A 26,628-nucleotide genomic window follows, 5' to 3' on the forward strand; every position below is an offset into this window, starting at 1 on the left:
GAATTGCTTAATTTGAAGTTATTGGCAGACATCACATGTCTACCTAAGTCATCTACCATTTCATTCAAGGTGACAGAAAAAGTGTTTCAGATATTGGGCAAGCAGCTAATAATTAACAGGTTTATATAAATTACCACTTCAGCTAAATTGTTCATGACATCTGGCCATTTTTATGGTCAAAACCAGCAACATTGCCCTCCAGGTTAAAAAAAAGAGTGGTGAAATACTATGCATTATGAACAATGAATAATAATCACAGGTTGCTATAGACTAGAGGTTTAGGCATGACATGATAGCATCTCAGAGTGCCTACAGAAACCTTACAAGTTTTTCTGGCTGGTTGCAAAATAGCTCTTTGTGTGGGATGTGCTCTTCCCTAGTTGCAGTTATGAAAGAATTTCCAGCAAAAGCTGACTTGGATGGCGTCATAGGCCCCTAAGGAAGGAAAACATGAAGCTCCTTGTGGTCAAATGATCTGCCCTGCAGCACTGCCAGAAGAAAGCAATTGCTGGCTTTATAGGGAGCCTACCCAAATTAGATAGTCCATAAATGGATGCCTGAAAAGCCTCCCAAACAGGGGCAACCAACAGTGCCAGGAAACTTGCAACTTTGACTGTTATGTCAAAGGTAGTATATTTGCAGGTACATTTTCTCTTACCTTTTTCTTACTTAGCATGTGACAAGCTGAATTTTCTGAATATTTATTCCTGGAAAGTTTTGCATATGTAAATACACTGTTAGACAAATGGCCCATATACTGTATCAATATATGCTTCTATGTACAAGACAACAACAAGAATCCACCAACAGCATATGAATCAATATGGCTAACCTGACTCAAAAACACCCACACACCCCACTCACACACGAAAACAAAGTTCAACACAGCCAATCACAAACAAGCAACTGCACCCTAGGCCAACCCCAATTTCTCTCACCACCAAAGGAACACAAGCGAATAGCAAAGAGAACCTGCACAAACGACGCTGACACAAAAACCCACACATACATTAAGCAAAATAGAATTATCGCCTCCTGACCCCACCCCCACCCACCATGGCCCCCTCCACCTCTTCTCCCCTTTCTTCTTCGTAATGTAACCCTAATGTCTCAACAAATGAAACTGACCTATGGAAAATGTAACTTGAAAAAAGAGACATTGAGCATACCTTTGTAAACCAAGAAAACTTTAATAAAATATTATTTTAAAAAATATATGCTTCTTTGTGCTTCTGGGGGCACACTGAGACCAACATAACCTTGTGCTGTTCATCTGATAACATTCTTCATTGCAGGCATGGTCAGCTGCAGTCAGACACAGTCACCATCCTGGCAGGAACGACACTGCCAGTGGGTCTCCCCTTCTGCATTATGCGCTCCTTTTACTGGCGCGACATGTCACACTCCTGCTCCTGACATCTATGCCAGGGCAAGAGCTCAGGAGTCACCTACTGGCAGGCATTAGTCCAGACACTGCTCCATCTGGCTCTGTTGTCCTTCTGGAGCATCACTCAAGCAGGGATTGGCCATGTTTATTTCAGCATTGGGGATAGTCTTCTGAGACACCCTAAGTCCCACATGCGATTTTTGTGAACTTTGAATTGAATGAGCCCCTAGGGTGTACAGAAGAAACACAGGGCTGCAGTGATGCCCTTTTAATTAATGGCCTGACTCCTGGCCAAATAAGAAACCTGATTCCCTATCAGAAGCATGGCTTCATTTCCACAGGAAACCATATCCTAGTCCATGTCAAAAGGCTCCTGCATTTTTAAACATGCTCTGTGTCAGATTCTTCCACATGAAGCAGCTTGTTCTTAAAGAAACAAAACAAAAAAGCTCTTGAGTGAATTCATTATCCTGAATCTACTGTTTGTTCACCATGGAAGAAGGTAAATTTGCTCAAGTTTTTATTTTCTTTTAAGTAAATCTTTTGTTCAGCCGGGTTAAGGCTTCCTGGGAGTGGCAAATGTGACTTGCATGATCAATATTTGTTCAGTGGCTTAAATGTGATTGCTTGTTTATAAAATGCTTGAAACTGGCTCATAAAACAATGTAGATTTTGCTCTCATACTCAGAGGAGCAAAAAGAGAGACACAATTAACTATATTTTAAATTAACATTAATTTGCTGCTGGGGGGGGGGGGGGGGACTGAGCCACACTTCCCAACTGCATAGATGTGAGAAAAAGAGAGAAAAATACAGGAACTTTGCCCTTTCTAGCACCAAAACTGGGAAGTTAGAATGTTTAAACAAAAGTACAAGTTTTGTTTAAACTTTTGTTTAAACTTTGCAAGGACTTTATAATTTTAGTATTCGGAAAGGCGTTAATTTCAGATTGATTTAGTGGGAGAACATCCAGCCCTTATCATCTACTGGAATGTTTCCAAAATAAAGCTGCTCCTATGCTTAAACTATTTCAAAAGGTCACTGCACGGTGCTTTCCCCCTCCCATCTCCTCCCCCCAACAAGCAATGCTGCAATCCATTCCTCCATGTCTCTTCGGTCAGAGACAAGGGTATTGCATTTGCACTATGGCTTAACAATAATGATGAAATATTAACATCTACAGAAATAGTGGTTTGCCCACTTGGCAAGAAACCAAGCAAAATTTTCTATTTGCAAAAAATGCTGGTAAAAGTTCAGTGAGGTATTTCATCTGATTTATAAGTAAGCAACAACAAAAGTATTTTAGTAAAATAATGCAAGAGCAGGGCAGACTGGAGACCTTTCAGCTTTAAATGTTTATTGAAATACTGGCACAGCAAAATCAAACTAGCTTTAAATTAACTGCAGAGTTGCCCAAAGTGTTAACAAAAGGCACTTGGTAGAACTAAACCTCAGTGAAGTAAGCATTCAAAGGTCAAAACTAATGCTTAGAATGGTAGCCTTAATTTCAAAGACACTGTCTCAGACAGCCAGGTGTTGGATTTAGCAGAGAGGTGGATGTCATCCGTATCATATGCTCCTTGCTTCAAATGACCTTGACGCATCTTCCTGGCCTTAGATGGTAAACAGATGTGGACAGAAGTGGTGTGATGCAGTAGTAAGGACTCGAGCAGAAGATTTGATGATGGTTAAACCCCAGTTCCTTAATTAGCTATATAGTTCACTAGGTGGTTTGGTTTGAACACCACACACAAACACACCCTTTCCTCACAGGGTGTCTATAAAGCTAAAGCATTTCTCTTGGCCTTTAAAGGAAAGGTGAGACACAACATGGGCAGAGGTGAACTGAGGGGATGGTGAAACTAGCCTCCGCTGGGGGTTCAAGCCCAGGGAGGTGTTTGTGTGGTGATGTCCTGTTGCCGTCACTGCAAGATCAAAGATGGGAGAAGCTTCCCATCCTTCTCACACTGCAGCACAAAGGTGTGCAATTTTTTCACCCTTCCTTCGATTTACAAAGCTGGCAGCAACTAAAGCCCTCTTCCCACATTCCAGTGGTATTCCACACATTCAAAAATGTACTCAGGGTAGAAATATTTGTTTTCATAGATTTGTATGTGTATAGGCACCTTTCCACATAATTGGGACATTTATTTGTTTATTGCCTTTATATCCCACCTTCTTCTTCCCAAAGGTGCTCAAGGTGACACGCATAGTTCTTATCAACTCCATTTTACTCCCACAACAACCCTATGAGGTAGGTTAGGCTGAGAGGCAGTGACTGGCCCAAGATCACCCAGTGTGCTTCATGGGCAAGGGGTGGTTTGAACCCTTGTCTCCCAAGGTCCTCAACCAACACTAACCACTACACCACACTGGTAGAACATTGCCAGAATGTCTGAAGAGGACTAGTATCTTCTTAATTACCGGTCTTGGAGTGGTATTCAGTGCTAGCCATCTCAGAGTAGACCAATTAAAGTTAATGGACACTTCTAACTTAGGTTCATTTGTTTTCCTGGGTCTCCTTTGAGTAGAACTCAGTTGACTACAACATTTGATTTGGACAAATTGTTTCCATGCTAACAATTTTATCTGAAATTGGAATTCCAGGTATTTGGACAGTGCTAGCAATCCAGTTTTTGGTCGTTTGTTTTTAGTATTCAACTTTGTGTGGATGGAGCAGTTATTGTACGGTACTGGGTGATTTTTGTGGATGAGCATTTTTAGTATATTACTTTTGTTTTAATTTTCAGAAGGATAAAATAACAATACACAATAAAAATTAAAACAAAAGTAATATACTAAAAATGCTCATCCATAAAAATCACCCAGTGCCACACAATAACTGCTCCATAATTGCTCCAGGACTTCTTTTGTGTGAACCAAATCATAGACTGAATAAATGTAATCTAATTCTCCACTCAGTCATTTTTACAAGCAAGACCAGATCATATTATTGCCAATCCATTGCATTTTGGTATTTTCTGCATCCTCTTTTCCTTTTTGGAGGACATTTAAAACATACACAGAATTGCAGAGCCAGCATCAGAACCTGAGGTACTGCTCTTCCATGAGAAGCTTGAAGAGGCATTAATAGTGATGACTTGGATACTGTTGTTGTTACAGGTTTGACTAGTGAAGTGCCTGATGCATTGTCTAGGCAGAATTGTGAGAAGAGTTTTCAGCTTTTTAGGCCTGCTGTTTCTGGAAGACCACTTACCCTTGTTAGTCAGGTGGCATTTGTGCGATAGTGCCTTCTCCATCCAGGATCTGACAAGGGGCAGGCTCTTGGGGGGGGGGAGGGGTGTCCCTAGCCAGTGAGATCCCAAAATGGACCTCATGCCAGTTGGAGAAGTGGATCGTGGCCTGTCTGAAAATTGGCCAATCATGGGCTGGCTGCTCAGTTGGCTCCGCCCAGGAAGCAAATCAGACTGAGACTGTAGGCTTTGTCTCCTGGGTATATATGAGCATTCGGCAACCACCTCTCTATGAAGTTCCCTCCCATGTGGTCACCAACACCAGATTTTGTGGGATGAGGTGCTCAAAAGAGTGGTGGCAGATCAGCTGCAGACACCCTTGGAGAAAACAATTTATCTGAACCCATTTCAGTATAGATTCAGGCCTGGATAAGGGACTCCATCAGACTTCCCTGATGGATTGGGAGAGGGGCAGAATCTTCATATCTTACTGGACCAGTTTAGTGAGTGGGAGTTGTAGGCACTGGTCTGCAGTGTTTATGCTCCTACATACTGGGCCTGTTCTAGAGAGCGGCACTGGGACCGTAACTAGTCCCCTGTGTCTCTGATGCTGTTTAACATCTATATGAAGCTGTTGGGAGCAGTCATTAGGAGATCTGGAGCACAGTGAAATCACCCAGCACTTTATCTTTCTCACATCTGAGGTGTGGCCACACAAGTCCTGATCAGGTGCCCGGATGCACCGGTGGGTTGGATGAGGGCCAAAAATATTAAGATGGAGGCCTTGTAGGTAGGTGGCTCCTAAGCCCAGGAAGTAGGCAATTTATCTATTCTTGATGGGGAGCAGATAGGTAGTCTAAGGTTGCTTTTACTCTTTACAGTTTCTGCCCCTGAAATTCATTCTTGTTCAGTAATAGTAGTAGTATTATAGTGATTCCACAAGACGCTTAATATAGCACTGTCTTATCAAGGAATTCCCATCCCAATGGTCACTGTATTTCTATAATGTTTACTCAATAGGAAGTCCTGCTCAGCAAAAGACTCTGCAGCATTAATTAGTAGTTTTCTTCTTCCTTTCTGCCCCTATAATTTCTTCTTGTTCAGTGGAGCAGTAACGTTACTAATAGCCTCAACTGCATCATAATTGGCAATTTCTTGATTCCTAGATTTAATATATTTCATTTAAAACACAGTGGCATGAAACATGAGCCGTCTTATTAAGGGACATTCAGGGCAGATTCTGGAAGGAGAAAGCTTCTAATAAAAAATGCAGGAGATTTTTGCTCTTTCTTCTGAATAAACATTATAGACTGGCATTGCAGGATGATGATACAGCACTATTTCAAGAGCTGTGTGGAGCCACTGTTTTATCGCCATTTCCAGATGACAGAAGAAAACTAATGTATCAAAAGAACTAAAGGACCATCGTGTGGAAGCAGCCAAAGTAACTGCAAATAACTTATCATACCTGTATGATATTTAGTGAATATAACAAATATTTCCAGTAAATATCAATGAAATATACTTTGTTCCAAAAATTATATTAGCTGTATTATCATTATCAAATTAAAAGCTGCACATAGATCAGTGGTAGTCCCTGTGTACAGAACTGGAGATCAAAGAGTATATCCCTTAATGGCCTCAGCACTGGGCACACATTAACAGAGAACAAAACTCAAATTACATTCCAATTTGAAAGCAACATTTATCATCCTGATTGGTGACTGGTGTGTATCAGACTGATATTTCCATTAATGTGCTCAGTCTTGTTCAACAGTACTCAGTGAACAGAAGTCATCAATTTAAGTTCTGTGGGTGAGAAATAATACACTTTAATAGGCCTGTACAATTTAAAGTAGTGCTGAAAACTCTGTTTAAACCCATATAAGTAGGATTTATGTGGGTCTCTAAGCAGGTATTTGCAAATATGATGCAAATCTGAAAGAAAGGAATCAAAACAGTAATCAAAGAAAAAAGAATGAAAAGAATATTGGGGTATTTTGAACTAAACGGGCCATGACTTTACTTACTAGGCAATAAATACTTTGTATGGGAGGGCAAAATCAGGTCAGTTTAGAGCACAGTTCACAAAGATCCTATTCCTCAGGCATCTGTAGGATTTGCTGAAGAAATAAAGAGCAAATCTGCTATGTATAAGCCATCATTTATGACAGAGAAATCCAGAGTAAACACAACAAGAAATTATTGTAATCCTATGCATGGGGAACAATGCACAACAGCCTTAAGGAACTGCAGTTCCCAAAATTCTCTGTGGGGAAGCCATGACAGTTCAAAGTGGTTCCGTGGTGCTTTAAAGTATAGTGTGACTATGGCTCAGGACTCCAGCAAAGGAGAGGCTTTGGATCCAGTGGACTCAGTGCCAGGGGCGGAGGAAGCAAGTGCGGTGGGGGTGGTCCGCCCCAGGTGTCACCACTGAGGGGGGTGACAAAATGCTAGGCGGCACTCACCGCAGGGCCTGCAGTGTGCCCAAGCCATATGTCTCTCCTGGGAGTGATGTGGTGGCTTGGGCTCCCGCAGGCTCCTCGCTGCCCAAACGGTCGGCCCCCTGCCTCTCCCCCCAGCTGTAGGGAGGCTGAGTGGGAGGAGGCAGGCAGACTCCAGAGGCCCCATGGTGCATCCTGCCCCTATGGGATTCCTCTGCTGCTGCTCCGTGCCTCTCCTGACCCTCCCCTGATGCCTCTTGAACTCTTTCCACTCTTACTGCTTTTGGAGCATTGACAGCACAGGAGTAATGGCAGCTGCAGAGGACTCCATGTGCTAAAGGACGAGACCTACAGAGACAGACCTCCTTTTCTGCCTGTGGGCTTCCTTCTCCAACCATCGACTGGGAGGTCCATATTATCCTTTGAGCCCTGGGACCAAAGCACTGCAGTCTCACTGTCACTCAGGTTTGTGGGAGGTCAATTATCCGTGCATCATTTTAAACACATGACACCTGTATTGAAATGTTAAGAATCCTTAACATAATTTAAGCAATATTCTAATTAGCAAAACAAGTACCTCTCCCCCCCCACTCAATATACCATGGATAATTGTTAGGGTAAATTGGACAGCTAGAACGGTTCTGAAATTTATTCCCTCAACATGTTTAATTTTAATTTGATCAGTTAGAACACAGCGCAGTGCTGCCAAAGGGCTCAGAAATAACATAAGCATAATAAATTACAGAAAGTAATAATGGGAGGTATTAATTGCTATGCTCTTGTTCTGCTTTATCTGTTAATTGTATTCATATATCACTCCTTGTATATAAATTTGCCTTCAATTGTTTTTACTATCATAAAAGTAAGAATAAGAAGACAGTCAGCCCTAAAGGCATATGGTGTTTTCTCTGTGGTTTTTTTTGTGGGTTGTTTTTTTTTTTTACAAAACCCAACAGCTAGCTATGAGTTTGGAAACAGTTCAGAGGGATATAATGAAGAACACAGTTGGATGATGCTTTTAGGCAACCTTATTGCCCCAGAACCTGAACAGTCAAGAAACTATGTGGTTAAAAAAGAGTGGAAAACAAATTATATGTAAAATAATGTGGCGGCAATAGAATATTGCTTCAGCTGAGCTGGGGAGGACGACAGAAAGCCTTAATGTATATTTGTGTGGTAATGTTACAAACTTATGTGGTTTGAAGATAAGAGACTTATCTTTAAGGAGTTTGTATTTCAGGATAACGTGACTCGAAAATGAGCATTTTCTGCTACAGCTCCTGTATTATTCCCTTCCCTTTGCCATGCATGACACACCATCCATTGCGTCCAATGGCTTGTCAAGACGTCTCTTTTTGTCCAGGCTTTTACTGGGCCCTGTTTTGTGTGTTTGAATCTCTCCTGAAAGCCTGTTTAATTCGTTTCCACACTTTACCAAAAGGTCCCAGTCCAGGTTACAGCAAAGCGATGGTACAATTAAAATTAGGTAAAACCAATGTTTAATATAAAATTTTAAAAATGCATTTTAAATGGAGAATAAAAGCCGGTCTGAAAGAAATACCTCTGCTGTTAAAGGCCAAGGTAAAGAGGTTTGTCTTATGCATAGGATGCTGGTTAGACAATGAGGATACAAAACAGGAGAGGGGGGGAATTCAACAATTTGATCAGCAGACTGAGCAGGCACACACCCTTCCATCAGATGTCAAGGCAATAAGCAACTGTCTTACTTTTAAAAACCATCTAAAGGCAGCCCTGTTTAGGGAAGTTTTTAATGTTTAATGCTGCATTGTGTTTTTAATATTCAGTTAAGTGTCTTCCCCACTATTAATAATATTTTTTTAAAAGGATCATATGTACAGATCAAGGTCTGGCAGAGGTGAGCCTGTGATACAGGTTTGTACAGTCAGTGGGACAGGGAAATGATGCTCAGTGCCAAGGAGTGGCTGAAAACTGGGGAAGGAAGGAGGACTAATGATTTACAAGATGCTAGAGGAGAAGTCTAGGGCAGGCAGTACAGAAATAACATTGCACCTGCCTATAGAGCTGTACAAACTAAGTAGTTATGTTATATCACCATTGTCTGACCTGGCAGGTTGCTAGAGGCACATTGGGCACATTGTGTGCATTTTGCAAACTGAGGTCCCCTCTCCTCCCTCACACTCACCTGCTCTAGTGAGCACCCCTGAAAGCTCATTTGGTTTCCCCCTGACTTCACTGGTCACAGGAACATAGGAAGCCGACTTCATACCAAGTCAGGACACTGGTTCATCTAGCTCAGTCTGCACTGACTGGCAGCTGCTCTCCAGGGTTTTAGACAGGGGACAATTCCCTGCCCTGCCTGGAGACACCAGGGATTGAACCTGGGACCTTCAGCATCCAAGCAGGTCCCTCTGCCAGGGACCATGCAGTTGGAAACAAGCAGAGGCCATGCTCAGCCTGTCACAAGCCCTATCCTCAAACCAGCCTCAAACTTTTGCCTCTCGTTGGCTTGCTCCCTCTGTGGGAATGTCCCTGAACTTTCTGCCGCTCCCCAGCCATGTTGTTGGCATGCCTCATCTTGGTTGGTTGTTCTGCTCTGCCTGGAACATACCCTGTTTTGCCTCCACCTGAATTTAATCCTACTCTAAACCTCTAGATTTAGTTTATATCAATTTTTTTCAAAACCAAACCATACTTCATATTTTCATAATCCACTTTGAGATGTTATTACAATCAAGCTGTATATAATTGCCATGAAATAAATAAAAATACATACATACATTCATACATACATGCCGCATGGAGGGATAGCTTCTTCCTGCCTCCACAAGCCATCTGTGTTGATGGAATTTGCTCCATCTCCTCCTCTGCAAAACCGAGACAGGAATGCAACAGCAAGAAACAGGCCGCCTTAGCAAGAGCAAAGACCAAGGCCGGCATTTCACACAGCAGGAAACTGGCAGGGAGTCTGTCTCCTCTCAGCTCTCCTGAAAGGAGGCTTGAATGGAGTGGTCAGCATGGTGGGGGCAGGACTATGGAGCCCCCCCCCCTTTGTGTCTGTGGCATCCACTGAGTTTTCTTGGCTGTCTCTTCCACCAGAGCAACCCAAGAAGTCCAACATGCACCGTTACATATTTTGTACTATTTGTTTGTGTCAATATTTTTAACTGCCTTGGCTCTCTTGGCAGAAAGGTGTTGCGTTATGTCAGAACGCAGAAACTGCTCAGGGTCTAACAGACTCTGGATATTTAACATCTGGGTTAACCTTTCAGACATCAAGCTGATGTGCAGCTCATTAATCTGTTTATTCTGTATTAACTGCAAAACTGATTATAAGTAACATGTATGTCTCAGTCAGGGACGCGGGTGGCGCTGTGGGTAAAACCTCAGCGCCTAGGACTTGCCGAGCGCATGGTCGGCGGTTCGAATCCCCGCGGCGGGGTGCGCTCCCGTCGTTCGGTCCCAGCGCCTGCCAACCTAGCAGTTCGAAAGCACCCCCGTGTGCAAGTAGATAAATAGGGACCGCTTACCAGTGGGAAGGTAAACAGCGTTCCGTGTGCTGCGCTGGCTCGCCAGATGCAGCTTGTCACGCTGGCCACGTGACCCGGAAGTGTCTGCGGACAGCGCTGGCTCCCGGCCTATAGAGTGAGATGAGCGCACAACCCTAGAGTCTGGCAAGACTGGCCCCTACGGACAGGGGTACCTTTACCTTTACCTTTATGTCTCAGTCAAGCTAACTAGCTAGGTCTGGATTATTGTTTCTCATTCAAATGGCCATTATGATAAACAGAGATTCAAATGAATGAATGGTTGTAAAAATGATACGGGTATTTTATTTCTGTTCAGGCATGTACCTTACATCTCAAGAACATATCCCCATGTCTTCACGGTCTTGGCTCTCGAAGAAAAAAAGAAATTCTGTCTTCCCTGCTGCAGAAAGCCAAAACAAAACAGGTACGAATTAACCCAGTGTCTTTCCAAACCTCATAGTTGCAAAGTTACAAAATGACTGTTAGGAAATTGTGAAACCCGAAGACAGCAAGAAACTGTTATATCATGGTCATAAACATACCTTCTTGGAAAACAACAGACATTGAGTTCAACAGAATTACCACTAAACAAACTTGCATAGGATCACAACCGATGGCCTCAATGCAAATAAGCTTTACCGTTTACAATGCTTGTGATTGTGTGGAAAGAATAAGCAAATAAATTATGTTATATGGCTCTTTGATGAATTTAGGGATCCCTCCTTACTGTACATAACACACACACACACACACACAGAGAGAGAGAGAGAGAGAGAGAGGGAGATCAAAAGCTGAGGGCATGAAGCAATACAGGGGGAGCTCACTACATTCATTCATCTATAGCATTTACATACTGCCCAATTAACCATGCCACCTGTGCGATTCGCACATTGAAATTTCTCTCTCCAGCTAGGCCCTCTGATTTAGCTTGTTAAGGATGCTGAGAACTGAAGTTCTATGTGGGGTGAACTACAGTTCCCAGAATTCTTTGGGCAAAGTAATGTGCTTTCAGCACACTTTCTATGTATGGTTTGGTCCTGGAATGAGGGTTGTTTTCAGGAGTTAGTGATGGGAGCCTCTATTCCTGGGAGGCAGCAGAATGAAAAGATTGTGAGGAGGGCAATCTGTGGAGGCTGCAGCCCCCAGACTGCTGGAGATGAGCAGCAACAAGGAGATGGGAGTGGAGCAGGCCAGGAAATGTAATGGTTCATAGTTACACAACATTTGTGAATGAACTTCACAATTTGAAGCTAGAAACTAGTACTGAGCCTAGTATGAGGATTAGATTTATGGGGAAGGGAAGCTATAGATCTCTTGCATTCCTGTAGTAACAAGGCAAGCCATTATATCCATGGTATATTTGGTGACTGAAAGGTTAGACAGTTTTATGCTGTGACAGTATTAAGAGCAATTTTGGCTTCTAGCAACAATAAATCATGGCAGCAAATTCTCTCCGTCTAAAGTCCTCCCATGTGAATCTAGTAAGTGTTTTGAGAGCTTCATGAGAAAGATAGCAAGGGAGTATAGTTGCTGCATGCCAGAATCTATTTGGGGGCAGTGGTGCAATCCTGTGATATCTCCCTCATTGCCAAAACTTCACTATGGATTTAACTGTAGAATAATCTGCAGGCAGTGTTTTGGCTGATAAACTCCTAAACAATCTTTCATACCATCTAGGTGCTTACTCAGTGAGCCACGGGAGTTTCTCTTTCTCTCTCATCTGTACTCAGATTGTTCTCTCTCATATGCACTGATGCACACCTTCTTCTCTTCGCCCCATCTTCTGTTTCTTTCTCTCAACATGTATTCCATTTATTACCTTCTTATCCTCTTTGGCCCATCTCTGCCCCCACCCCATCCTCACTCATCTCTCCCCCCCCCCCCCACTTTTTTACCCACCTTTTCTTCTTGGCTAATTTCTCTCTCATTTGCCTCTTCCTTTCTTGCCCTTCTCTCTTTATCTCTCAGGCCCCCTTCTGTCCTGGGTGTGTCTCTCACTCTCCCATTTCTTTCCTGTTTGCAATGAGACTTTACCACTGCAAGTAGCATTTGAAGGCAATGTTACATTGAGTTTTACTCAGATCCATTGAAGTTAATGAACATAATCATGTTAGTTCCATTGATTTCAATTATTATTATATCATTTTCATTTTGTAAGTTTAGTATTTGAAAATGTACATCTTTCAAAATTTAGTTAATAGTTTCTTGTAAGGGACATTCGGTAGGCTTCTGCTTTGAATGGGGATATTGGAATAGGGAGCATGAAAGTCAGAAATCACACATCTTTCATTCCCAAGCTGAGAACTTCAATTTCTACAAATTGTTCAGTCTCACTTGTAAAGCAGAAAGGGATGTGGCTACTTTATGAGCTACATCAAATTCCAAATTTCTTCTTCCAAACCTATGAATTTTTTTCTACTGTCATCTAAAAATCTTTGGGGCATATGAACTCTGATTATAATAGATGTTTTGTGTGTGGAATGCCTGTTTTTCTATTAGATAACCCAAGTGGGTTTCTCCCAAAGGGAGTCGAGCCAAAATAGGGGAAGTATGATTTGGATTATGAACTAATTTGGGTTTATGCATGCATTCCACATATGAAAATCTGTGCAGAGGGGTGAAACCCTGAATATTTCCTTCAAGAAGCAAGATAATCATAATGTTACCAAGTCATATAGTTAAGAATCCTGCCGTGACATGAACTGCAAGAGACATGGCTGGCCTCATGACTTGATCATCTGATTAGAACAACAGAGTCTTTTGTTAGTGTTGTAAAGCCATACAATTCTTAACCATAAATATATCTTTATCTGATAAAACAGCTGTTCTGAATTTACAATTGTTCTGAAGTTACAAAGGCGAAACAATGCAAAAAAGCCAGGAGAAAATGAGGAGAAAATGAACAGGAAGAAATGGGGGAACATTAGGATGGATTGGGGCCACATACATGAGGTTGAGTGCACACATCAGTTGCCCACTCGTGTTCTAAGCAGAAATAATATGATAAATGTAATATACTAAATAATATAATAATAGGAGAAGCTGCCTTGAGAATTCTTTTTGTGGGGAAGGGGAGGTAGGGTAGAAACCCTGAAATAATAAAATTGTTGTGGCAGGTTTGGAACTTGCAGTTCATATAGCTGTTGTATATTATAGAATGAGCAAATGGTACTTGCTTCAGGAGCATATATGTGCTCCCTCTGCAGAAATCCAGGAGGCTGGATAAAGAATGCACAAGGGATTTGCATGCTCTTTATTGTAATATGATAGCAAACTGCAAAACTGAGCTCAGAGGTAAGACAAAGGATCTTTGCACATACTGAAAGGCACTTTTGTTTACCTCTGGTTCACAAAGCACTTAGCCACTACCTTCATGTAAAGTCCAAGGCGACTATGGGGTTGTAGCGCTCATCTCGCTTTCAGGCCAAGGGAGCCAGTGTTTGTCCACAGACAGCTTCTGGGTCTTGTGGCCAGCATGACTAAACTGCTTCTGACACAACAGGACACCTTGATGGAAGTCAGAGTGCACAGAAACCCCGTTTACCTTCTCACCACAGAGACCTATTTATCTGCTCACACTGGTGTGCTTTCGAACTGCTAGGTTGGCAGGAGCTGGGACAGAGCAACGGGAGCTTACTCCAACCACCTAACTTCCGATGGGCAAGCCCAAGAGGCTCAGTGGTTTAGACCACAGCACCACCTGTGTCCGATCAAAGGGTCGGCGGTTCAATTCCCCATGACGGGGTGAGCTCCCATTGTTCGGTCCTTGCTCCTGCCAACCTAGCTGTTCGAAAGTCCGTCAAAGTGCAAGTAGATAAATAGGTATCGCTCCAGTGGGAAGGTAAACGGCGTTTCCGTGCGCTGCTCTGGTTCGCCAGAAGCAGCTTAGTTATGCTGGCCACATGACCCAGAAGCTGTACTCCGGCTCCCTCAGCCAGTAAAGCGAGATGAGCGCCACAACCCCAGAGTCATCTGCGACTGGACCTAACGGTCAGGGGTCCCTTTACATTTACCTAACATAACAAAATACAGGTTCCAGCCTTGAGCAATTGGAAATACAAATTTCAACACAGGAAGGGAGGGGAAAAAGAGGGAAGGCTAGCAGAGCCTGATTTTGTGTGATGCACTTATATAGATTTTGTTTCTGATGTGGGTAATAAAGGAATAAAGGGAGGCAACAAGTGAATGCCCAGGGAGATGTTTCAGGCAGAAGCAAGGGATTTGAGGAAAAGGAAACTTCTGGGGGTCTGGAAGGTGGTGGAACAAGAGGTGAGGAAGTTCCAGGCAAGAACATGTCAGTTTATAAACTGAAAGATAATGTGGGGGAGGGAGCTTCAATATAAAAAAAAATTTGTTCAAGATATTTTCTGTTTTAAGCTCTGTGAATCGAATAAATTCAACCTCGTGGCTTTCAAAGATGATCAGACAAATTCATGGAGGATGAGGCTGTCAGTGCCCTGTCAAAGGCTGGGCATTGCAGGGGGGCAGAGCTTTGCTTGCAGGCTTCCCACGGGCATCTGGTCAGCCACTGTGAAAACAGGGTGCAAGATGGGCCATTGGCCTGATCCAGCAGGCTCTCTTTGTGTTCACCACAATGAAAACTGAAAAGCCTGCAACTTTAAAATCCAGCAACAGGCATGGCCAGCCCTGGGGCTGTGGGCTGTCACAGCCCTGCCTTAAGCCAGTGGAGCCAATCTTTGAACTTTATAATAATAATAATATTTTTTTATTTATACCCCGCCCTCCCCAGCCAAGGCCGGGCTCAGGGTGGCTAACAAGCAGTAATAAAAATAAGTTGAATGAATACAACTTAAAAACAAGATTAAAATACAACATTAAAATATTGAAACATTAAAATATTAAAATGCAGCCTCATCACAGGAGGAGAAAGGAAAAAGAAAAAAGAAAGGGAGGGAGGGAATCAAATTGGCTCCAAGCCAAAGGCCAGGCAGAACAACAGGCCCTGCGGAAAGAAATCAGATCCTGCAGGACCCTGGTCTCATGAGACAGAGTGTTCCACCAGCCTGGAGCCAGTGCTGAAAAGGCCCTGGCTCTGGTTAAGGCTAATCTGACTTCCTTAGGGCTTCATTAGTAGAAGTGGGAGCTTCGGCAGGTCCATCTTTGCATCTTACTATGGCCACAGTCTGAAACATGCTTGTTTATATATGCTAGCAAACTGTAATTCTCTTTATGTTGTAGCCTTCCTCTTATAGCCCCTGCTCCTGTTTCTGTATGAATGACTCATGTCATGCTGTTCCAGAGGCCTGGGTGCAAACAGTGATCCCATCAAGCTCTCAAGTGACAGAGGAGTCATTGAGAAGTGATGCTGAGCCCAAATCACAAACAACCATCAGCTCATCTATCCCTCTGCCGGGCAGTATTATGGACTACATGGATGAGCTGCAAATGCATCCTCCATGTGCTGCAAAAAGCGCTGCCATTGTTGAGGAAGCTGGACATGGTAAGCATTCTGTCCCTGACACCAACAAAATTGCACCATTTGTTTCTGTATTGTACACATTAAGCACCTTAACATCTCACACAAATGAGCAAGAAATGTTTGAAGTCCATGGATTGGATTATTATTATTATTATTATTATTATTATTATTAATACCCCGCCCATCTGGCTGGGCTTCCCCAGCCACTCTGGGCGGCTTCCAAAAAAATATTAAAATACTGTAATACATTAAACATTAAAAGCTTCCCTAAACAGGGCTGCCTTCAGATGGATGGGTTGGATCCAGAGTGTTCTTCCATTGGCTGAAGTTCCTTTGGATCCAGCCATATTTTTCATCATTATTCCTGCAGATCTGCATAATACTTTAGGTGGAGATTTCCCAGTCATGGCAACTATTTTAGATTCTCACAGGGAACCTTCTATGACCATAATTAAAGTCATTCTGCAGAACCCAATGAAGTATCAGCAGGGAAGAGTGAAGCATTAGGCTGTTACCCTGTATCACATAATGAATAAGATACAGTACATTGATGCCATCATTTGATACATTTGTGTGCAATGAAAGAACTTGGAGATACATTCATATAGATAAGGTTGCCAGGTTGCAATGTGGAGAACCTAATGTGAATGTTAATACAGTAAGACACAATTAGTTTATGCAGTGACTGTACCTCTTGCCATGGCCTTTACAGTGGAACCTCGGGTTGTGGGCGTAATCCGTGACAGAGGCACATCCGCAACCCGCAGCATTCGTAACCTGCAGTGCTGCGTCTGTGCACGCGCGTGGCGTGATTTGGTGCTTCTGCGTATGCGTGAGTGGCGAAACCCAGAAGTAACCCTTTCCGGTACTTCCGGGTTTCCCGCGGTCCGCAACCTGAAAACACGTAACCCGAAGCATTTGTAACCCGAGGTACCACTGTACTTGTTTTTCCACTTAGCCTCCTCCCGGCCTAATGTGAAGAATATGTTCAACCCTTGTTGCACACTTCTCTCAATTTTGTGATGCAGTTCGCCAAGCAAAGAATGAGTACAAAAATGTGTGCAATAGGTGAATGTGCATAAAAATGAATATATTAGTGAAAATAATATAAGATATATTATGTTAGGGGAAATTGCTGGGGGGAAAAGTGTATACTGGTGAAGATAACCTATAATATGTGTTTTACTAAGGGAAAATTGCTTGCAAAAACGTGTACATTGAGCAAAATTGCATATTAGGATAAATTTGCACTAAAGTGGTAATAAATTTTCATGAGGGGTGTGTGTGTGTGTAATGTGGGGAACTGAAGTTAAGAGTGGAAGAAATGAAAAACCAAGAGAAAATGAAAAACCAAGGAAAAACGAACACCAACAAGCTTCCTCTCCCCTTAACTGGCAGATGGCATTATTACTCAGCAGAATGTGAGGCTATAAATTGTTCTCATGTACAAGGAAGAGGTTACAGCTAAAGCTTCCATCTTAGATTACAAAACTGAGTTAGCATATCTGTCTATTTCTGTGTTTGAATCCATAATTCTGTTCCATTCCATTTCTGCATTAATCTGCTAATTTCTTTTTAAAGAAATTAAAGTGCTCAGAGATGTGTTGCAACATCTGGAGAACTGTAAAATCTGGTACATAGCCAGATTCACCATGAACGTCTCCCTTGTTCTCTTATAATAGCAATGGCACCCAACTGAGAGGTGCCAGAACTGAGTTCCAGCAAGTTCCAGCTGAAAAAAAGCCCTATGCATAGCTAGATTTCAGTCAACACAACACAACTCCTAAAAGGAGCAGTTCAGGTCATTTTGCTTGGAATGATCTATGATCAAATTTCTCGCTGTGAGTACTGTTGCATTGTCTTAACACAGCACTTGGAAGGAAAGTTTTTCTGTATTGGAACATACACAACTGAGGTCTACAGAACAGTAATATTCTCTGGTTTCAAAGAAGGAAAGGACAGGTACAGTGGAGCCTTGAGTTACGTTGCCTCTGGCTTACGTCATCCTCAGCTTGCGACTGGCACAAACCTGGAAGTACCGGAACGGGTTACTTCTGGGTTCGCCCCGTTTGCACACGTGCAGAAGCGCTAAATCACGTCTGTGCATGTGCAGAAGCGCTAAATCATGCTGCACGCGTGTGCAGATGCAACGCTTTGGCTTGTGTCATTTTCGGGTTATGGCGGGCCCTACAGAACAGATCCCTGTCTATTATTTGGCTGCTGTGAAAACAGGATGCTGCAATAGGTGGATCTTGTTCCAATTCAGCTGAGCTTTTCTTCTGTCCTTAATGTGGTTTTGAGATGGTGTTACAGGACCAGTGGCAGAGCTTAATGCTCTGGCACCGGGGGGGGGGGGGCGGAGAGCAGGCGGGGGCGGGGCTGGTGGGTGTCCTGAGGGCGTGGCACACTGACCGCAGGGGTGTGGTGTGGCGCCTGCGGGGGCATGGCGCCCAGCGCGGGGAGGGGACAGCTGCGATGGCACCCCACCTCGATCGCGCTGCCTGGGGCGCTGCGCTCCCCCTGCACTCCTCTTCCTCCAGCAGTGCACAGGACTTTGACTGTCGTCAGCAGCAGCCCAAGTGGGAAGCACTTCATATTGACAGCAATGGTCTCTCTTGTTTTGAGAACATGTTTAGTTGCAATGGGTCAATCAATCAGTCTGGACCCCAACTATCATGGCTACTCAATGTCACTGGCAAGTATATCAGCCTTAAACTCTTTCCAAAGTTGTAAGTCCTCGAGCAGGAGAAGCCAGTGTGGGGAGCTCCAGGTGTTGCTGGGGTGCAACTCTCATTATCCCTGACCATGGGCCCGGCTGTGTGGGGCTGATAGGAGCTGGGGCCCAGCAACTTCTGCAGGTGACCTTGCTGGCTTCGTCAGCACTAGAGTTTATGCATCATGAGGATTTCAAACTTCAGAGGAACGCTTATTCTCAAATGTAACTGCAAACAAAAATGTCTGAGTGCATTTCCCCCCTTTTCTGTTTAAGCCAAAGACAAAACACACTCTAACCCAAAGAACGGAGATTGGAAAACCAAAGGGATCTTTCCATTCAATAATAATGTGACAATTCACTACAGAATCACACAAGGCTTGGGGGGGGGGTTGCACTTAATTTATTTCTTATTAATGTTGCAATATATATATGAAATCTTTACATACATTATATAATATACATTATATTCATAAATTCACATTTTCACATTTCATTATGTACCAACATTTATCCATTTCTTATTTCTTGCCCTGTGTCTTCCCTCCACCCGTGCGTGACTTCCTTGTTATTATTTTTGTAACTTTATTATTGAGATTGTAATTTTGTATCTTAATAATTGAACATTTAATCTTATATATCTGCTTAGCTTAGCTTAGCTTAGCTTAGCTTAACTTAACTTAACTTTGTGAAATCAGTCTATACACATCAATAAATTCTTGATGGAGTATCTTTTGGTCATGTATTCTTCCACACATTTCCATTCCTGTTTGAGATTTTGATTAGATTGCATTCTAATTGTTGCCGTCATTTTTGCTAATTCAATCATTTCAAAAAAAATATTTTGCCAATCTTTCAATGTTGGTACTTCTTCTGATTTCCAATTTTTTGCAATCAGTAACCTTGCGGCAGCTGTTGCATATAAAAAGATTCTTTTCATGTCTTTTGGGTTGTCATTTGTTATAATTCCTAAAAGGAATGTTTCCGGCTTCTTACACAAGGCTTGTTTTTACAGGTGAAATTGGGCAAGGCCAATCTTGGTTGAACAAACTGAGCTTCAACAAGAACAAGCTCTCATTTGTAACATGCCTGAATGAAAGGAAAGGAAACAAAACTGCACAAAAAGGTATTTCGACAGCATAGGCTGAAGCATATATTCTGCCTGACATACATTCCTTTGTACCATTCCCACGGTGAGACATGGGTGTTTCCTTAGAAATATATCCTATTTGTGGTAAGCGTAAACTCCTCTTGACTCACCTCATTTTTGTGTCTGTGACCCCAGTAGTCATTCAGGAGTTCTGGAGAACTAAATTTCCTGGGAAGCCATGGGCTCCTGAGTTCAGGGAAAGAGCTTGCTGCCACTGCTATGACTTGCCTGCTGCAAATTGGGAAGAAGGGATGCGGTTGGCAGCAGGAAATGAGACGCTGAAGGAAGAACAGAGGCTGATTGGCAGGCAGCAATGCCGCCTGCTTAGATCTGTGGAACTAGCGCATTTACAAGTCCACATAATGTTCATTCAAACATTTGAAAATCCTCTAGTGTGACAACAACTAACCTTTGGAACCCCCTGTCCATTAACATTACATGGGTACCTTCACTGTATTATTTTCATAATCTGCTAAAAACCCTTTTTGGTTCAGCAAACCTACCCAGGTATGTAACGTTAGTGTGCAGTTTTAACATATGATTTTAATAAGTACAATTGTTTTAAAAAACTGTTAAAAGAACAGGCAACTTGCTTTAAATGTTTGTTTTTACTAGCATTTTAAAAGATTTTTTATTTGAACATTTTATATTGTCTTTTCTATACTGCTTAGTAGAGGTCTTTTGTTTGCATGGTAAGTGGTATATAAATTTTATGAAATAATAATAAATACAATATGGTCCAAACCAAGCCCAGGGGCAAATATTGGAGTATCTATGCTTGTCTCATAAGTGGGGGAGTTTGTGTATCAAGCTTCTCTAAGTCAGAATTCACCACCAACATTAACTTTACACACATTAGGTCAGGACTGGTGAACCTGTGGCCTTCATAAGTCACCATGCGGCCTTCCAGATGTTGTGGAATCCAGCAACCATCAGCCCATCCATCATGGCTAGTGATCAGACACCATGGGAGTTGTAAGCAAGCAACATCTGCTGCACCTCTAGGTTCCCCAGCCCCGAATTAGCCAAATTTGGGTAATTCCTGTGCTATGTCAGGATTTCTAACATATTTTGCATGGTCTGACTGAGTTCACCTTACTTAAAGTGCTTTTGTCCTCTCTCTGCTGATGAGTGCATAATAATGCATTCTTTGTGTTTAGTGGTTAATATTGAGTGCGATTGGATAATGGTAGAGGAAGTTTTCAGCTATGAGCATTTCTGGTTCATTTCGCTTCATATCTTACATAGTCAAGAATTATATTTATATATACATATCACAGGTCATCCCAGTGCTCCTAGAGCTCATGACAATCAACTGGATGGATGCCTGTCCAAAGAAGAACAGCTTTACATTCCATACAGACTAGCAAAATTATATATTACCAAGGTAAACAAACAAAGTAATTTCTGATATGAATTGACTTCAGTAGATAATTAACTGCTAATGCATTACTTCTTTTTATAAACACACTAATGTAGAGAAAAGAGTCTTTCTTCTACTTTTCCTACTGGAGGGTACTTCTCTTAGGGCAGGTAATTAATTTATTGTTAAATCATTTTCTCCATTTAAGGGAAGGCCAACATGAAAAATTGTCTGTTGCACTGTTAGCCATGGCAGATGTTTACCAGTTTTTGTGCTTTGTAAGTGATGTCCCTAGAAAACATAGAAAATATAAGTTTATTTCAATTTCCTCAGGAATAATAATACAGTAAAAAAAACACAATAGTAATAGTAATAGTTTTAACGGCTGAAATTGTTTAAACATGATAATATGTTCAGGTCCTGATCCTTTGGCAAGGCATATTTTGTTTCATTTTTAATGTTTACTCTGGTGGAAGCCTGGCTTGCATCCAATACACAGTGCTTATCCAAACTAATACATTTGTCCTGGGATCAGGGCATCTGAGGTCAGATGAGAAGAGTGGCTTTGTGTGCTCATCCCCTAAGAGACATCTTCTGTCATAACATTGTTCCAAGCTAAACAAGGCAGAGAAGGAGCAGACTGGGCACCCACCATTCAGCACCATGCATTCTGGTTTGCATAAGAATTGAGGATGGATTGAAGTTATCTGTATGAATAAGCTTTCTTTTTTTCTCAGCAAAGTTCATAATACCATAATGCAAACTTCTCATAGTTTTTATATTATAATAACTGAAAGCTCAGTAGAGTATAGCAACCCCAGTTGCTATACTTCATCCAAAGAAAGGTATATATAAAACTATGCCCAAAAGGGGGAAAGGAGAGCAATCCAGCCCCCCTCTCTTCCCAGCTGATCCAGCTCCTGGTGCTGGGCCCAATTTAGAGCTAGTGCAGCCAAAGAAAGGGGGGCAAAATGGTCTCCTGCACATTCTGCCCTGGCCAGTGTGAGCAGCAGGGCTTTGGGTGTGAAATGGCTCCACCACCTTGGTCAGCCATGCTGATCCTGGCCAGGGGTTGGGATTGCTCCCCGGGTCTTGGAGCTAAAACTCAGGGGGAAAGCAAACAATTATCCATTGTAGGGCTGCGCAAATAAATTTCATTGTGTGTCTGCTTCTGTTGAACTGATACGGTAACAGGCTTGTGAGGATCAAAATCAAATATCTGCCTGCCTGTGCACCTGCTTTGGTCTGCTTGTGGGAAATGCTTGAGGTGTGCTTAGTGTTTACATCTAGTTAGGAACATACCACATTTTCATTGTAGTGTGGCCTAGGATATTCTCAAAGCAAGTTTTTATCAGAATATGTCCCAGGTTAGGATCAAAGTAAGCACTTCTTTCCCACCACCTGGCAAGATGCCTGCTTTGCTCTGCAAGTCATCATAGTCCAGGAATGAGCCTGCTAGAGACAGAGGCGTAGGAAGGGGGGTGCGGGGGGTGCTGTCGCCTCGGGTGTCATGACTGAGGGGGGTGACAAAATGGCAGGTGAGTGGGCGGCACACCTCGCACGTGGCAGCAGCAGCTCTTCTGACCCGGAGGCAGAAAGCAGCCCTCCTTAGCCGTGGTGAGGCACACCCGCCCGCAGCAGCTCCTGCGGAGAGCAGGAGGAGAGTGAGCAGGAGCTTCCCTGCCCCTCTCCTACCCTGAACTGTGGCGCATGGGAGGGCACCCTCCACACCCCACACCCCTCGGGAGCATGCCCGCCCTGGGCAGCACAGGCATATGCTCTGCCGCTGGCTAGAGAAAGGTCACAACAGCCATTTAGCATTCAAAGGCCACACAAACCAATGACACGCAGAACACAAGTATAAAGTATTTGTTTTAAAGACTAGACATAAAACCCTGACATTCACATAAACCAGAGGTTTTCAACCCTGCATAGTCTCCCACTTGTCTGTCCATTCCCAACAGCAAGGGCTGGTGGACTGACTGGCTGGGCTCCCTCTCCCTCTTGCTTGCTCCCCCCCACCAGGCCACCTCAGCTCCTGGCAACCAGCATGCCCTGGCTAGTCCCAGAGGCACCATTCGCCTGGGGAACTTGTAGCCAGGGCTGCTACAACAGCTGCACAATCCTTGGGAGGCAGAGACACAAGAAGACATGAGAGGAGGGAGGAAAGGAAAGGGGGACAGAGGCCACTGTTGCCCATGGCACCCCTGACCACCGTTCAAGGGACTCCAGGGGGCCACGGCACACGGGTTGAAAACCCCTGACATAAACATTGTACTTTGATCACTTTTTCACTTCAGCCCTCTTCAAATGTTAAGCCGCTTTCTTTGCATAGATGATGAATGTGAATAGAGAAGGTGGTGGCAATCCTCCACAACTGCCTTTGTGTTCAAACGCAGTGTGTAGTGACAGGGCTGCTGTTGGGAACTGCTGACTGTTGTCCCAGCTGCCACAGAATGGCAGCATCTCATGGAAGAACATAAGAAGCTGCCTCATACTGACTCAGACCATTGAGGTCCATCTGGCTGAGTAGATCTACACTTACTGGATTCTTCAACATCAGCTTCGTTGGACTGCTCATGTTGTTCGGATGCCTGTTTATTGTCTTCCAAAGCATCTACTCTATTCCCGACTTCAGAATGGTAAGCCTAATGCTGGTGGACAACAAAAGAGGTTTAAAAACGCTCTCAGTGCAAATCAGTATAAGCATGGGTAACGGAAACACTGGCCTGAGAGTGCTCCAATGGGAGAACAGCTGTCACTATCTGGTTGACTCTTCAACTTCATTAGGCACCAAGCAGACTCCTTCTGTTTTCAGGTAGTTTTATTATATACATTAATTTACCATCAGAGCTGTTGCTACAGCAATCAGCGTCTTTCAAGACATTGAGGTGTTTGGACTCCGACCCCTCCTCCAACAGGATATCCTCCAAGAGCCCCCCTTTCGCCTCTTTGATTGATGCTGTTCTTTAATCCTTGTTAACCTACGAGCGTGGGGAGATTCGTGCTGGCTTCCAACCCCTTCCTCTGACGAATGCCCCCCCTTTTCAGTTGTTACCCGAGACTGCTTATCAGTGTCTGGGCTCTCTGCCAGCTCTAGTTCGCTTTCCTCTGCTATGACAGAAGACGAGGGGGGTTGAGGGGAGCTGGATTCAAATTGCTGTAAAGGAAGAACTACCTCTTCCTCTTTTTCTCCCGCGCTGTCTCTTTGCAGCTCTCTGTCCCTGACAATCTCTAGTTTGCTGTCCCCAACGTCGCTCTGGGAAGCTATGTCTCTGACAACAGCCTTCACCAAAGACATCATGAACTTTGAAGAAGCACAAAATCAGGACCAAAGGGAGAAACAAGCTAAGAGGAAGGCACGTTTGGCAAACCCTCACTGTGATTAACTCCCGCTTGGAAACCTATGTCTCAATTTTGGAAGCACATGTGGATCCAGAATTGGCCTCCACAGTCACTTACGGACACACCATTAAAACCATATTCCTGGTCTTACTTGGCTACGACAATCTTACTTTGCTACGAGTGACCACCAAAGAAGATACACGCTGGCAGTGGTCCCTCAGGGTTTCAGGCAGGAGTCTCTCTCAGGCCTACCTGGAGATGCCAGGAATTGAAACGGGGACCTTCAATATGTTCCAAAACTGAGCTATGGCCCTTCCCCAACTTACGCCTCCATTATTTTCAATAGGGCCAGTCTCCAGCCATCTTTTCTGTGATAAATATTTATGCCTCAGTTCACTCTGACATCTGTGCAGCAGCTGGTGGCAACAGTTGGTGTGGCAGTGGCATGTACCTCACCTCCTATCACCAGCATCACTGCATTATACTAGGAGAGGGGGCAAGGCAACATCGAGGGCAATGCTGGGAGAGCGCACCAGGGGAACCGACCCAGTGTTACCACCAATGCATTTGTTCTATACTGACCTCACTGCCGCCTCAACATGCACCCCCATAAGCCACAGGGATGCTGGTTGCAAGTTGTAGGTAATTGCCACTGCCTTGCTGAGGCTGCAACGTATAAACACTTAACTTGGAAGTAAGTTCTCATTTAAATCAGTGGAATCTTTCTTGCCATTAATCTATTTAGGATGGAGGTGTAAATATTGCAGTTTTTCCTTCCATTGAGATCAGAGTACCTTCTCTCTGTGTCTGTGCATATGTCTGTAGTCTGCTATCATGTGCCAGGGACTGGACTGAGGAAAAATGGTGGGAACCCCCCCCTTTTTTCTCCTGAACCTTCCCAAGAACAGGAGGACAGTATAGATTTAGAACAGTGATTTGCAGAAGGGCATAATTCAGAGGCGGCAGAGGGAAGAAGCTGGGAAATATTGGAAGAGGAACAGCAAGAAGAAGAAACACCAGGGGAGGGACAGCTGACAGACTCAGTGTCTTTGGAAAGCATTCCTGACCCCACCCCCCTCTCCCAGGACCAGGCGTGCATTGAGGGTAGTAGAACAGGGAGCTCAGAAGCAGAAAGCCCAGATCAGCCGACACAGGGTGATGTAGAAGAGGAGAGACGTAAGGGGTGGGACTTTACTTGGAGCAATGCCATTATTTAAAGAAGACTGCCTCCTTCGACTCTCTGTGTGAATATTAATGAATTACGTGGTAAGAACTTTTAATTGTTTCTCTGCTTGTTGACTGCTACCGTGGGAGGGATCGGATTCCCCAAAGTCTGACATCATGTAAATATCTTCCCACAGCACACCGGTGTCTGCTTAAACCAGAATTTGGCAGCAGGCATCGCATTCTGCCAGAGGGGCAGTGACCTCCCAAACGCTAATAAAAGTCTTGTTCAGTTCACCCACACTCTTTATCAGGCCTCACTTCACATCTTCCTGCCAGTTTCAGAAACAAACCACAAAGCCCATCCAGAGCCTCACCATCCTGTGAGATTAAAGGGATGGCACAGCAGGCCAAAGTGACTGCAATTACCTGTCAAAGGTCTGGACAGGTTGTATTAAGGCTGCATTCCTGCACATATATATCATAATCATTCTCAGTTAATTTGGTGGGATCTGATTTCTGAATAAACAGACATATGATCAGCTTTTGCTTACAACAGCTACTTGTTAAAACCATTACTGTTTTTTAACATCAAAGAATGAAATGCATATTTCAAAATCTTAAAAATCAGACACTGACCCAGAAAAGGACAGTATTATAAAATGCACTAAATTATATGGCATGGTAAAACAGACTCATTATTCTGATGTTACAGATTGGTTTTAGTGCTTTAGCTTTATTCATTCATTGCTTCTCTTATACTACTGTCAAAATTTAAATGGATGTTTGTCCACAACACACTCGTTCTTCGCACTGACAGATGAAAAAGAGGGCAGGGTTCGTCCACCTTTATCACTTGTTAGTGAGGGGGGGGGGGTTCCTAGGTACAGTTTGTCATGCAAACTACTATTCCTGCTGAA

General features: G+C 43.4%; 1 protein-coding gene across 1 annotated transcript in view; it reads left to right on the plus strand.

Moving 5' to 3' along the window:
* Nucleotides 1-1,844: 1,844 nt before the first annotated feature.
* LOC308458857 (uncharacterized protein) overlaps nucleotides 1,845-26,628 on the plus strand; it is a 39,281-nt gene continuing 14,497 nt past the window's right edge. Inside the window, exons 1-5 of the mRNA XM_080973719.1 lie at nucleotides 1,845-1,889; nucleotides 10,850-10,957; nucleotides 15,794-15,994; nucleotides 19,702-19,812; nucleotides 21,117-21,223. Of these exons, the coding sequence (XP_080829845.1) occupies nucleotides 1,880-1,889; nucleotides 10,850-10,957; nucleotides 15,794-15,994; nucleotides 19,702-19,812; nucleotides 21,117-21,223 (537 nt within the window). The 5' untranslated portion in view covers nucleotides 1,845-1,879. The remainder of the gene's footprint in view (nucleotides 1,890-10,849; nucleotides 10,958-15,793; nucleotides 15,995-19,701; nucleotides 19,813-21,116; nucleotides 21,224-26,628) is intronic.

The sequence above is a fragment of the Podarcis pityusensis genome, assembly GCF_964106645.2.
Source record: "Podarcis pityusensis genome assembly, chromosome: 11".
In the NCBI taxonomy this organism is placed as follows: Eukaryota; Metazoa; Chordata; class Lepidosauria; order Squamata; family Lacertidae; genus Podarcis; species Podarcis pityusensis.